The sequence below is a fragment of the Microcaecilia unicolor genome, chromosome 2, assembly GCF_901765095.1.
Source record: "Microcaecilia unicolor chromosome 2, aMicUni1.1, whole genome shotgun sequence".
In the NCBI taxonomy this organism is placed as follows: Eukaryota; Metazoa; Chordata; class Amphibia; order Gymnophiona; family Siphonopidae; genus Microcaecilia; species Microcaecilia unicolor.
In genome coordinates this window covers 452,828,601-452,841,489 of record NC_044032.1, presented here as the reverse complement: position 1 = coordinate 452,841,489, position 12,889 = coordinate 452,828,601, and the positions used below count along the sequence as shown (strand labels likewise).

The 12,889-nt window shown below is 48.6% G+C and overlaps 1 protein-coding gene across 1 annotated transcript in view; it reads right to left on the bottom strand.

Annotated features, from left to right (window-relative positions):
* Positions 1–12,560, bottom strand: part of FBXO41 (F-box protein 41) — an 89,991-nt gene extending 77,431 nt beyond the window's left edge. Inside the window, exon 1 of the mRNA XM_030192545.1 lies at positions 11,830–12,560. Coding sequence (XP_030048405.1) covers positions 11,830–12,560 — 731 coding nt within the window. The remainder of the gene's footprint in view (positions 1–11,829) is intronic.
* Positions 12,561–12,889: the final 329 nt, after the last annotated feature.

Here is a 12,889-nt window from a genome sequence, read left to right as displayed (position 1 = left end):
GCATTGAATATCTAGGTGTTTTATGGCCGGTTTAAATTTAACCGGCCAAGCCGATACTCAGCGCTGGCTTGTTAAGTTTAAACCAGCCAAAGATATTCCGGCTATTTTGGCATCCTAATTTGGCCACCAAACTTAGCTGGTGATGCGCTGAATATACTAGTGGTGACATCACCGAAAAGCTCAATCTTCTCTTCCTTTATCTGCCGGTTAGTGCGGCAGAACTACTTATTTCGATTGATCTATCAGGGTGTTTTCCTACTTCTAGTGTGTCTATTGGTCTGCCTTTATGTACTGTTCATAAAAGTATCTTTGCTAGCATGAAAGAAAGTTTGGTTTTAAGCAACATATTTCTATTGTTTTATTCGACCAGATTGAATGCATATTACATAGATTTGTTTAACTTACATTGCCCTTATAGGTAGATGTGACAGCATGACCAGATGTAGTTGGGGAAGTATGAGGGGCCTAACTGTAGCTTCCCTACCCACAAAGCTTACAGTGAACTTCATGTTGGACTCACATTTTCATTGTCCTGGAAGAATCAAGCCCTAAAACAGAGCTAGTGCTTGCTTGGCTGAAGGAAAAACAAACCCTTCAGGCATTTGCTTGCAGTTCCTGCTATAACCTTTCATAAGCTGATTTGCACTAGTGAGAAGAAAGCTGATGATTTAATCTACACAAAGTCAGGAGTGACAGGGTTAACTTCCATTGCTCCACAGAATCTTAGGAAGGCTGGAGAGAGGTGCTGTATCAGGAGGGGTAGGGCGGGACAGAGGTGCTACATCAGAGGTGGGGGCAAGGAAGGACAGAGGTGCTGCATCAGGAAGGGCAGGGAAGGAATGTGGTACTGCATTGGGGAGAGCAATGAGGAAGAGAGGTGCTGGACAGGAAGAAAGAGATTCATTGAGGGGAGTAAGGAAGGGAGAGGGCACGGAGAGGAAAGAGATGCTGGACTTGGGAGAGAAGATGGATGGTGGACATGAAGAGAAAAGAAGTGCCAAATGTACAAGGAGACTTTGACAAAACAGTTAAGAGAAGAAAGAGGAAAGCAGAAACCAGAGTCTGGGACCAACACAATAAGAAAAACAAAATGACCAGACAACAAAGGTAGAAAAAAGAAATTTATTTTCTATTTATTGATTAGAATATGTCAGTTTATGAATGTGTGTCTGCCAGAACTGGTTTTAGACATGGCTGGGGATCAAGAGAAAAACCTCACTCATTGGCCTTCAATCTCCAGCATAGTGATTGTAAATCTCCAGTTTTGAGACTGGCCACCCTTGGCATCTCTGAACTCCTTTACCATTGCTGGCAGGGATTCCAAGCCCCGCCAGCCAAATAAATGGACTGCCACTGCTCTCCACTGCTTGTTTCTGGCTCCAAGCAGCATGCTAGGACTCTCATGCAAGTATGTGCGAGAATTCCTGGCATGCTGCTCAGAGCCAGAAACAAGTAGAAGGGAGTGGCAGTAGTCCATTTATTTGGCTGATGGGGCTTGGAATCCCTACCAACAAAGGTATGCCTAGCATGCCTGCACGGGGGGAGGGGGCGGGGGGGGGGGAGGGAGGAGGAATGCATTGCCCCCCTAGTCCCCACGTCCCCCCTCCCAAATTGCAGGGCTGGCTACACCCAGAGAGAGGTAGTCATAAAGGACAAAGGACACTAGGCTTTTCCTCTACCAAGGGGCCCATGTAATAAGGATAAATTAGGTCTTACCTGATAATTTTCTTTCTATTAGTACTTCACACTATTCCAGGATTTGTGGGAATAGTTATGTCCATCAACCAACAGGTTGAGATAGAAAACTCAGAACTGAGCTGTAATATACACCCCCTGTGAACCAGCCTAGCTCTTCAGTATTTACATAGACAAGCAATGTAGAAACCAAACTCAAGCAGTAAATACAACAACTTTAAGGAAACAATTAATACAAACTCGAACTCAGAAGAACTTTGGCAGGATTGTTTCCCGGAAAACCTTCAAAGAGGATGCACCAGCAAGGACAGCCTCCTATGGGAGACTGAATATAATACTACTCTGCACAACACCCCCATGTCATAGATATGGGTGGGCTCATGGAATTATCATATAAGACCTAATTTTTCTTTCCATTCTGTAGCTTCCCACTATTCCAGGACTTGTAAGATGTTCAAAAGCAATCCCTAAAGAGGATGGGCTTCCGGCACCACTGCCTGTAGAACTGCAGCTCCAAACACGGCTTCAGAACAAACATCTACCTTGTAATGCCTGGCAAAGGTATGCGGTGTTGACCACACTGCTGCTCTGCAAATTTCTACTGGAGTGAGTGAAGTGGTCTCCACCCATGAGGTAGCCTGATGCTTCGTAGAATGAGCTTGCAAAGCAGTGAGGGGCTGCTTATCCATAAGAATATAAGCCGAGGTAATGGCTTCCTTCAACCACTTTGCAGTGGTGGCTTTGGACACCACCAGGCTCTATCTCTGCTTGCCAAAAAGAACGAAGAGCCTGTCAGATCTCTGATATTCATTTGTAACCTCCAGATACTAGAGAAGAATCCTACAGACATCCAGAAACTGCAAGGATGAATACTGAACCTCCCCATTTTCCCTTTAAGAGGATGGAAGATCCACTGACTGGTTAAGATGAAATGGGGACAACACCTTAGGGAGAAAGGACAGAACTACCCATCCAGTCCGCCTGATCCAGCTTCTCCCTGTTCCAATCCATCTGCCTGTTCCAATCCATCTGCTCCAGCTTGCTCCAGTCCGCCTGATCCAGCTTCTCCCTGCTTGGTCTGGTCCATCTGCACCAGCTTGTTCCAGTCCACCTGATCCAGCTTCTCCCGACTTGTTCCAGTCCATCTGCTCCAGCTTGTTCCAGCCCGCCTGATCCAGCTTCTTCCTGCCTGTTCCAGTCCGCCTGATCCAGCTTCTCCCTGCTGTTCCAGCCATCTGCTCCAGCTTGTCCCAGTCCGCCTGATCCAGCTTCTCCCTCCTCGTTCCAGTCCATCTGCTCCAGCTTGTTCCAGTCCGCCTGATCCAGCTCCTCCCTGCTTGTTCCAGTCCATTTGCACCAGCTTGTTCCAGCCTGCCCGATCCAGCTTCTCCCTGCTTGTTCCAGTCCATCTGCACCAGCTTGTTCCAGCCTGCCCGATCCAGCTTCTCCCTGCTTGCTCCAGTCCATCTGCTACAGCTTGTTCCAGTCCACCTGATCCAGCTTGCTCCAGTCCGCCTGATCCACGTCTGATCCAGCTTGTTCTAGCCCGCTTGATCCAGCTTGTTCCAGTCCGTCTGCTCCAGCTTGTTCCAGCCCGCCTGATCCAGCTCTGCTCTCTTCTGCTCCAAACCATTCCAACTTGTTCCAGTCCTGCTGCTGTGCTGTCCACCGCACTCACCTGTTCCTGCCTGCCGAACTGCTAGCCTATCGATTTGCCTGCCTGCTACCCAATCGCCTGTTCCTGCCTGCTAGCCAATCAACCTGCCTACTAGCCAATCACCTGTTCCTGCCAGCCTGCCTGCTAGCCAATCAATCAGCCTGCCGCTTATCACCCCTTCAACTTGCCTACTTGGCTGCCCATCAACAACCTGCCACTTTGCCAGCCCTTCACCCTCCTATCTGACTGTTCTTCCTGTAACCTGCCTGCCTCCCAGTCCATCTTCCTGCCAGCTCATCACTCTCCTGCCCGACTGCTCACCTCAACCTGCCTGTCTCCCAGCCCAGCTACCTGCCCCCGTAAACACCTCAGTTACTACTTATGGCCTCCATTCACATTCTATTCCTTGCCCTATCCCTCCCTAATCTTTTCCCCCTCCCACCGCTGTGTACCACACTAACTCACTGCCCGTCCATGTCCTCTCTCATCCTGCTCATTACTGCAATACCCTACCTACCCCTGTCCCCCACCACCTCACCATCCCTACTGTCCTCCTCCTCCTTCCTAGCTCTCAACCTTCAACACCTCCTTCCTGCCATGAACCCTTCCCCGTTCCTCCTAACCGCATCCCGTCTTCGTCGCCCTACCTCCCCCACCCTTCTCCGCTCTCTCTTGCTCCTTCTCCTGCTATCCGCGGGAGACATCAATCCCAACCCAGGTCCCCCACACCTGTCCTCGTCTCATCTATGCAAACATTTCTGCGATTTCTCCAATCTGATCTCCATTCCCCTCCTCCCCCCCTTCTCGTGTGCGCTGTGGAATCCCAGCTCAGTCTGCAACAAATTTTCCTTCACCCACGATCTCTTCATCTCCCACTCCCTTCAACTGCTTGCCCTAACCGAAACCTGGCTCACCCCTGACAAATCTGCCTCAGTTACGGCCCTATGCCACGGAGGTTATCTTTTCTCCCATTCGCCCCGCCCAGTTGGCCGCGGTGGCGGCGTTGGTCTACTACTTTTGCCCTCCTGCAGTTTTCAACCTCGTCTCCTACCACAGACTCACTGCTTCTCATCCTTTGAAATCCACTCCATCCGTCTATTCTACCCGCTGCCTCTCAAAGTTGCAGTCATTTACTGCCCCCCTGATAAGTCCCTCCCTTCCTTCCTTACCGACTTCGATGCCTGGCTCTCCGTTTTTCTTGAGCCCTCATCCCCATCCCTCATTCTTGGTGACTTCAACATACACACTGATAACCCATCCGACTCATTCGCTTCTCATTTCCTTACTTCCTCACTCTAACCTCCTCCTTCAACCTCCAACTGAGCTCTACCACCCCTACTCACCAATCTGGTCACTGTCTTGATCTCGTCCTCTCTTCTACCTGCTCACCCTCCAATTTCTGCGCATCAGCTCTTCCTCTCTCTGACCATCACCTGATCACATTCACGCTTCATCACCCTCCCCCTCAGTCCCGCCCAACACTAACCACTACTTCCAGGAATCTCCAGGCTGTTGACCCCCCCTCCCCACCTTATCCTCTAGTATCTCTGATCTCCTCCCTTCCATCATGTCCTCCATGACTGTCGACAAGGCTGTCTCCACTTACAATGCCACTCTCTCCTCTGCTCTAGACACCCTTGCACCGTCCGTCTCCCGCCCCACAAGGCGTACTAATCCCCAGCCCTGGCTGACCCCTTGCACCCGATACCTTCGCTCCTGCACCCAATCGGCTGAACGCCTATGGAGGAAATCTCACACCCATACTGATTTCATTCACTACAAATTCATGCTATCCTCCTTCCAGTCCTCCCTATTCCTCGCCAAACAGGACTATTACACCCAATTGACTAATTCCCTCAGCTCTAACCCTCGTCGTCTCTTCACCACCCTCAACTCCCTCCTCAAAGTGCCCTCCGCTCCCACCCCCCCTCACTCTCTCCTCAATCACTGGCTGACTACTTCCGCAACATGGTCCAGAAGATCAACCTCAAATTTACCACTAAACCTTCTCCTCCTCTTCATCCTATAACCCTCTCCCTCAACCAACCAACCCAGGCCTCCTTCTCTTCTTTTCCTGATATCACCGAAGAGGAAACTGCCCATCTTCTCTCCTCCTCGAAATGCACCACCTGTTCCTCAGACCCCATCCCCACCAACTTACTTAACACCATCTCTCCTACTATCACCCCCCCATCTGTCATGTCCTCAACCACTGCAACTGTCCCGAACACCTTCAAGCATGCTGTAGTCACACCACTCCTCAAAAAACCATCACTTGACCCTACCTGTCCCTCCAACTACCGCCCCATTTCCCTCCTACCCTTCCTCTCCAAGATACTTGAATGCGCCGTTCACAGCCGTTGCCTTGATTTTCTCTCCTCTCGTGCCATCCTCAATCCGCTTCAATCCGGCTTTCGCCCCCTACACTCGACAGAAATGGCACTATCTAAAGTCTGCAATGACCTGTTCCTCACCAAATCCAAAGGTCACTACTCCATCCTCATCCTCCTCGACCTATCCGCCGCTTTTGACACTATCAATCACAACTTACTTCTTGACACACTGTCCTCTTTTGGGTTCCAGGGCTCTGTCCTCTCCTGGTTCTCCTCTTATCTCTCCCATCGTACCTTCAGAGTACACTCTCATGGTTCGTCCTCCACCCCTATCCCGCTCTCTGTTGGAGTCCCTCAGGGATCTGTCCTCGGACCCCTTCTTTTTTCAATCTACACCTCTTCCCTGGGCTCCCTGATCTCATCTCATGGCTTCCACTATCATCTTTATGCTGATGACACCCAGCTTTATCTCTCCACACCAGACATCACTGCGGAAACCCAGGCCAAAGTATCGGCCTGCTTGTCCGACATTGCTGCCTGGATGTCCAGCCGCCACCTGAAACTGAACATGGCCAAGACCGAACTTTTTGTCTTCCCACCCAAACCCACCTCTCCTCTCCCTCCACTCTCTATCTCAGTTGATAACACCCTCATCATCCCAGTCTCATCTGCCCGCAACCTCGGTGTCATCTTCGACTCCTCCCTCTCCTTTTCTGTGCATATCCAGCAGATAGCCAAAACTTGTCGCTTCTTTCTCTATAACATCAGCAAAATTCGCCCTTTCCTCTCTGAGCACACCACCCGAACTCTCATCCACTCTCTCATTACCTCTCGCCTTGACTACTGCAACCTACTCCTCACTGGTCTCCCACTTAGCCATCTATCCCCCCTTCAGTCCGTTCAGAACTCTGCTGCACGTCTTATCTTCCGCCTGGACCGATATACTCATAACACACCTCTCCTCAAGTCACTTCACTGGCTTCTGATCAGGTACCACATACAGTTCAAGGTTCTCCTACTAACCTACAAATGCACTCGATCTGCAGTCCCTCCTTACCTCTCTACCCTCATCTCCCCTTACGCTCATACCCGTAACCTCCGCTCTCAAGACAAATCCCTCCTTTCAGTACCCTTCTCCACCACCGCCAACTCCAGGCTCCGCCCTTTCTGCCTCGCCTCACCCCATGCGTGGAACAAACTCCCTGAGCCCATATGCCAGACCCCCCTCCCTGCCCATCTTCAAATCATTGCTCAAAGCCCACCTCTTCAATGTCGCCTTCGGCACCTAACCACTACACCTCTACTCAGGCAATCTAGACTGCCCCAACTTGACATTTCGTCCTTTAGATTGTAAGCTCCTTTGAGCAGGGACCATCCTTCTTTGTCAATTTGTACAGCGCTGCGTAACCCTAGTAGCGCTCTAGAAATGTTAAGTAGTAGTAGAAATGTTAAGTAGTAGTAGTAGAAAACTCCCACTTCTGTAAAACAGAGAACTAGGTCCATAAATGAAAGGGCTTGGAGCTCTGAGAGTTGGTGCGCCGAGGCAATAGCCACCAAAAATACAGCCTTCAGAATAAGATCCTTCAAGGCGGCTTTCCTGAGAGTTTTGAATGGAGTTCTCTGAAGAACCAAATTGAGATTCCACTCCAGGCAAGGTGGACAAACGGCTGCAGCCAGCCTTCCCCTCTCAAGAATCTAATTATATCTGTGTGAGCTGCCAATGATGATCTCTATAGGTGGTCCTGGAAACATATAAGGGCTACCACCTGAACCTTCAAGACTCCAACACCAGGCCCGTCTGCAAGCCTGCCTGAAAGAACGCTAAGATGTGCACCACCGTAGAAGAGAATGGGGAGGTTCTTCACTCCAAACACCAAACGTCAAATGTCCTTCATACCCTGGCATAAGCCACGGAAGTAGAACGCTTCCTAGCCACTGACCAGGCAAGTAGATGCTGCTACACCCAGTGCAACAGCACGTCGGCTTCCAACACCAGCTGCTAGCTGTGCTTCTCCCCTTGCTTGTTGACATACGCCACCACTGTGGCATTGTCAGAAAACACTCTGACTGGGGCTCCTTTGAGTAATGCTCTCAAGGCCTTCCATATTGCCCTGTGCTCCAAGCGATTGATAGACCACCGATTCTCCTCCTTCGACTAGGTTCATTGTGCCAGATGAAACTGGTAATGTGCACCCCAGCCCAAAAAATTGGCACCTATAGTCACTACCTCCCAATGCACTATAGGAAACAGAACTCCTATGGTTAAGGCCTGTTCTGACAGCCACCTCTACATACTCCCCCTGGCCGCCTGAGTCCACGGAAGATAAAGACTGTAATTCTGGAAGACCGGGGACCAGCAGCTAAGAATAGAATTCTGCAGTGGGTACATATGCACCAATGCCCAGGGATGACCTAAGGACGACCATCTCTAAGGTCAACCTAAATGTTGAGATTTGGGTTTCTCCAACCGTATTATCAAAACGAAAGATGGACGCCCATCTTGTTTCGATAATACGGGTTTCCCCACCCCTTCACGGAGCCGTCCTGCGAGGACGGCCCCAGGAAAACTAGGGCGTTCCGTTCAATTATGCCCCTCCACGAGTCATAAAAGAGAGATATAAAGTGAATACTCAATATAATATAATAATAACCGCAGCAGTGGAAATTGTCCTGAGATAACAATCCAGTCAGCATGGAGAGAAATACATCACTAGAAAGTAACATGGAGTACCTTCCCTGTCTCCACTTGGACCGAGGAACTGGCACAATGGCCCACAGAGCCAGCAAGGAATCTATGGTGGCTTGAACTGCCACCACTTTGGAACCTGCTCAACAAGGAGATTTTAAGAAGAGAGGAGCAACTGAGCAGAAGTCCAACTTATAGCCATCTCGTAGAATATCTAGGACCCACTGATCTGATGCATTCTTGTCCCACTCTTCCCAGAACCCTTGAAGATGACTCCCATGGAAAGAGAGGAGGAATGAGTCAGCCTCCCATCATTGTGAGGCTCAAGCGGTGTTGGACACCTGAGCTGCTTGGGAACTGAACTTCCTACCCATCTGAAAGGATGACTGACGGACTGAAAGCGAAGTTTCTGCGTATATTGCTAACACCCTGGTCTATAACGCCTGTTGTGCTGAATATCCCTGAAGATGATCGGGAAGATGAGTTAGGCTTGTCCTCTGACAAACACTAAAGCTTGGCCTCACCCAGTTCTTTAACCAGGTTTCTGAAATCCTCACCAAACAGCCATTTGCCATGGAAGGGCAACTTCACCAGGTGCGATTTGGAAGCTATGTCAGCTGCCCAATGCCTTAACCATAGCTGTCTTTAAGCTGTGACTGCCAAAAACATGCCTCGGGCCACGGTACGGAGTATATCATAAATCAAATTCATTAAATAGACTAAGTCCACTTCCAATTGCATTGCACAGTGCCACCTCCATTGACCCAGACCTTTGATGCCACTTCAGGCATGCCCAAGCCACAAAAGAGCTAAATAAATGGTTGCCAGGAGCCGCAGGGAGGCTACCTCAAACACCTGCTTTAAGGCACCCTCCAGTTTCCTATCCTGAAAATCTTTCAGGGCAATGCCCCCCTCTACAGGCAGGGTGGTCTTCTTAGCAACTGCCTGCCACCAAAAGAGAACACCCTGGGGAGCTGGAATTTCTGTTTTTCCTCAGGCACCAGGGGATAGAAACATGATATGGCTCTGCCCATCTTAAGCCCCACATCTGGGGAGATACATTCTGCTGAAATAAGGTCCTGAATGTCCGGATGCATGGGAAATGCCTTAGAAGGTTCCCTAAGTCCCTTCATAATTAAAGAGGGCTGAAATCCTGATGTTGAAGCTGAGTGTTCCTCAACAGATAGCACAGCTAATCCCTCAGAAATTAAAGGACTCAATTCTTCCTTCTGAAAAAGTCTCAGCACCTTTGGGCCATTCCCCTCCTCTTGAAAAAGCTTGCCTTCCTCCAGCAGCTCCTGTAGAGAAGGCTCCTCAGAACAGACATATGCCACTTCAGATGACAGATAGTGGACGAGAATGAGAAAGATCCCCCTCAGCGAGCTCCTGGAAGTCCAAACAAGACATTTTGGGAGCAAGAGGGCCCACTGGAAGCGACACAGAAGAACGTGGTTGGGATTCAGGCTTGCTCTTGCTTTAACAATTCAGTTCCTGCCTATTTTAAGAAAGTGTTGCAGGGCTATAAGCCTACAAGGGCATTATGTTCTGAAAATACACAACGATTGATTGTTCCATCATTGAAGTGTTTGCACATCTCTTTTACTGCAAAGGCAGCATTATCTTATGTGGGCCTGTTGGATGGAATGAATTGCCTTTGAGGCTTCATTTGATGCAGAAACTTAATATTTTAAAGAAACAGTTAAAGGCATTCTTATTTGCAAAGGCATAGTTTGGGATTTAGATAGATATGTTTTCTTTTATGAAGTTGAAGAAATAGTGTTTAAATTATGGGCCCTGTTTACTAAGCCGTGCTATAGGCACGTTAACATTTTTAATGCGTGTTAACCATGTACGCGCGTTAACTGTGTACACACCTACAATATCCCTATAGGCGACTACACGGTTAGCGCGCACTAATGGTAGGTGCGTTAAAATGCTAACACGCCTTAGTAAACGGGGCCCTATATTTGCTGACTTTTTTGTGTTTGTATGTAATTTGGTTTAAATTATTGTGATTGTTTATTTTACAACCCGCCTAGTTAACAGGCGGGATATAAATGTTTAAATAAAGAAATAAGCAGATGTGTTTTTCTGTGATCACTGTATCTGATCATTACAGTGATCTCTCCATGAAAATCAGAATTGGTTTTAAATGATATTAAATAGCTAAAAAAAAAAAATCACAGCAACTTTGCAGGGCACATATGTTCTCTGGAAAAATATCTAACTTTAACATGGAATGTACAAATGCCTGAAGAAAAGGGAATAACCCTTGAGAGACAGAAGATCCATGCTACATTGTACAGCCATTGTTGCTGCCGTTAGGAACTTAGGCTCCGATATGCAGCCAGTGGCAGGCAATGCATTTGCTGTCCACCATCAGCATTAAATCTGGATAGTCAATGCTGGGCTGTTTCTGGTGGTCGGCACTGAATATCTGGGTAACTTTTTAGCAGTCAAAGATAGGTCTACTATTTAACTGGCCTATTTTTTTTTTTTTTTTGTTACATTTGTACCCCGCGCTTTCCCACTCATGGCAGGCTCAATGCGGCTTACATGGGGCAATGGAGGGTTAAGTGACTTGCCCAGAGTCACAAGGAGCTGCCTGTGTCTGAAGTGGGAATCGAACTCAGTTCCTCAGTTCCCCAGGACCAAAGTCCACCACCCTAACCACTAGGCCACTCCTCCACTGCTCAACATAGCCAGTTTGGCGTTGAATTTCTGTGCCTAACCAGCTATGTCATGCAATATAGCTGGCTAGCAGCTAGCTGCTAACCAGGATATTCAGTGAGAGATAACCAGTTATCACCCACTGAATATCCGCGGTTAGGCGCTTAAAACGCTATTTAACCATCCAGGAGCCATTCTTGGCCGGTTAAATAGTTTTGAATATCGGGAGGGGGGGGGGGGTGAGAGTCTATAACTTGGCAATTCCAGACAGGTGTGCCGATGCCGCACACTGAGCACCAATTCTGTGTGCCAAGATGCCATTACGGAATAGTAGCGTAAACCCAAATTGGTGCACCTATGTTTAGGCACAACCATTTATGCCAGGTCAATGGAAAATGTAAATGGACATGCCTAAGTTGCTAAGCAATGACCATAACTGATATGCATGTAAGTTGGAGACAGGCCCATGCCCCTCCCATGCTCCTTCCTAATGCACCTACATGCTACCTTATAGAATAGCGCATAGCACGCTTCCGTGTGTCAGGCACCCAGTTATAGAACTGCCCTTTAAGAAGTCTCTCACGTAGCCAGAAAGACCTGGCTATATGAAAGACATCTAGTTAATCTGGCTATAAAAGTACATGATCATTTGTGAACTCACTCACACAAATACACATATCACAGTCAGTCACAGACATGCAAGCACACTCACCCCTCTGTTGTGCACACTTAAAGATCACTCATAAGCTTCTGCATGCACTCCAGCAGCCACTTGTACAAGGACTCACTGTTGTTTCTTGGTTAACTCCTGCTCCTTCTGCAGCAGGTCCTGCTTTAGGGAAGCTAGCATTTCCACACTGACGTCCACCTGACGAATAAGCTCAGAAGCTCGGTCCTCCAAATCTTGCTTCTCCTGGCTCAACCTCACGCTCTCCTGCTTTGCTTTCTCCAGTTCTGAACTCTTCCTGTCCAGTTCCACCTGCAAGCGACCCACCTGGGATGCAATCTTCTGCTCCACCTCTTCTGTCAGCTTCTCCAGCCGCTTGTCCACTTCCAGCTTCTCGAATGCCCTGACCTTTAATCTTGCCAAGCCTTCCTCATAGGCAGCATCTACTGCAGCTGAGGCAACAGCTGCTGCCGCCACAGCACTGGAAGGTGTTGATGTCGCCATCCCCTTTTTGGTAAATATCTCACTCAGGGGGATTTCTATTTCATGCATGTAACGAGATGATGCAGAATCTAGATCTTCTCCCTGGACAAGATCACAGGTGAATCTCTGCTCCTTCCCCTGGAAGGAAGTACTTTCAAAGATGTCCCTGCGGGTGGCTGGAGTCAGCAGGGTCGTTTCAGGGGACAAAGGGAATATGGTGGCATCACAAATGCTATTGGTCTTGGAAAGGACATAAAGAGTCTCATAGGTGTGGTTATACTCCAGGTGTGCCCGCAAGGATGAGAGGCTCCGGAAACGCTTGTGTTCCCCGCACCGCGGACAGCGATAGGGCAGGTCCAGAGAGGCCATTCCTCAGCTACAACCAAAATGTCTACTGTGTACCCGACCTCGGAGCAAGCACCAGTGACCTGTCATGGTGTGTGGGCTTGGCATTAACATCAGAAACAGCTGTGGGTACAACGTGCCAAAACAAGGTACAGCCTTGAGTCCACAAAGTCATGTCTGGGACAAACAGAGAAACAAGTCCACCTACGTTTCAGTCCTTCTTGTTCCATTCAGCCAGATTTCAAAGAGATGCCATCAAGTGCATTAGTTTTGAAATGAATTTCCTGAAATGGAAAGGAAATCAGGATCAACATACAGTAGTATTTGAGCTGATTCCTATCCTTCCTAATTTG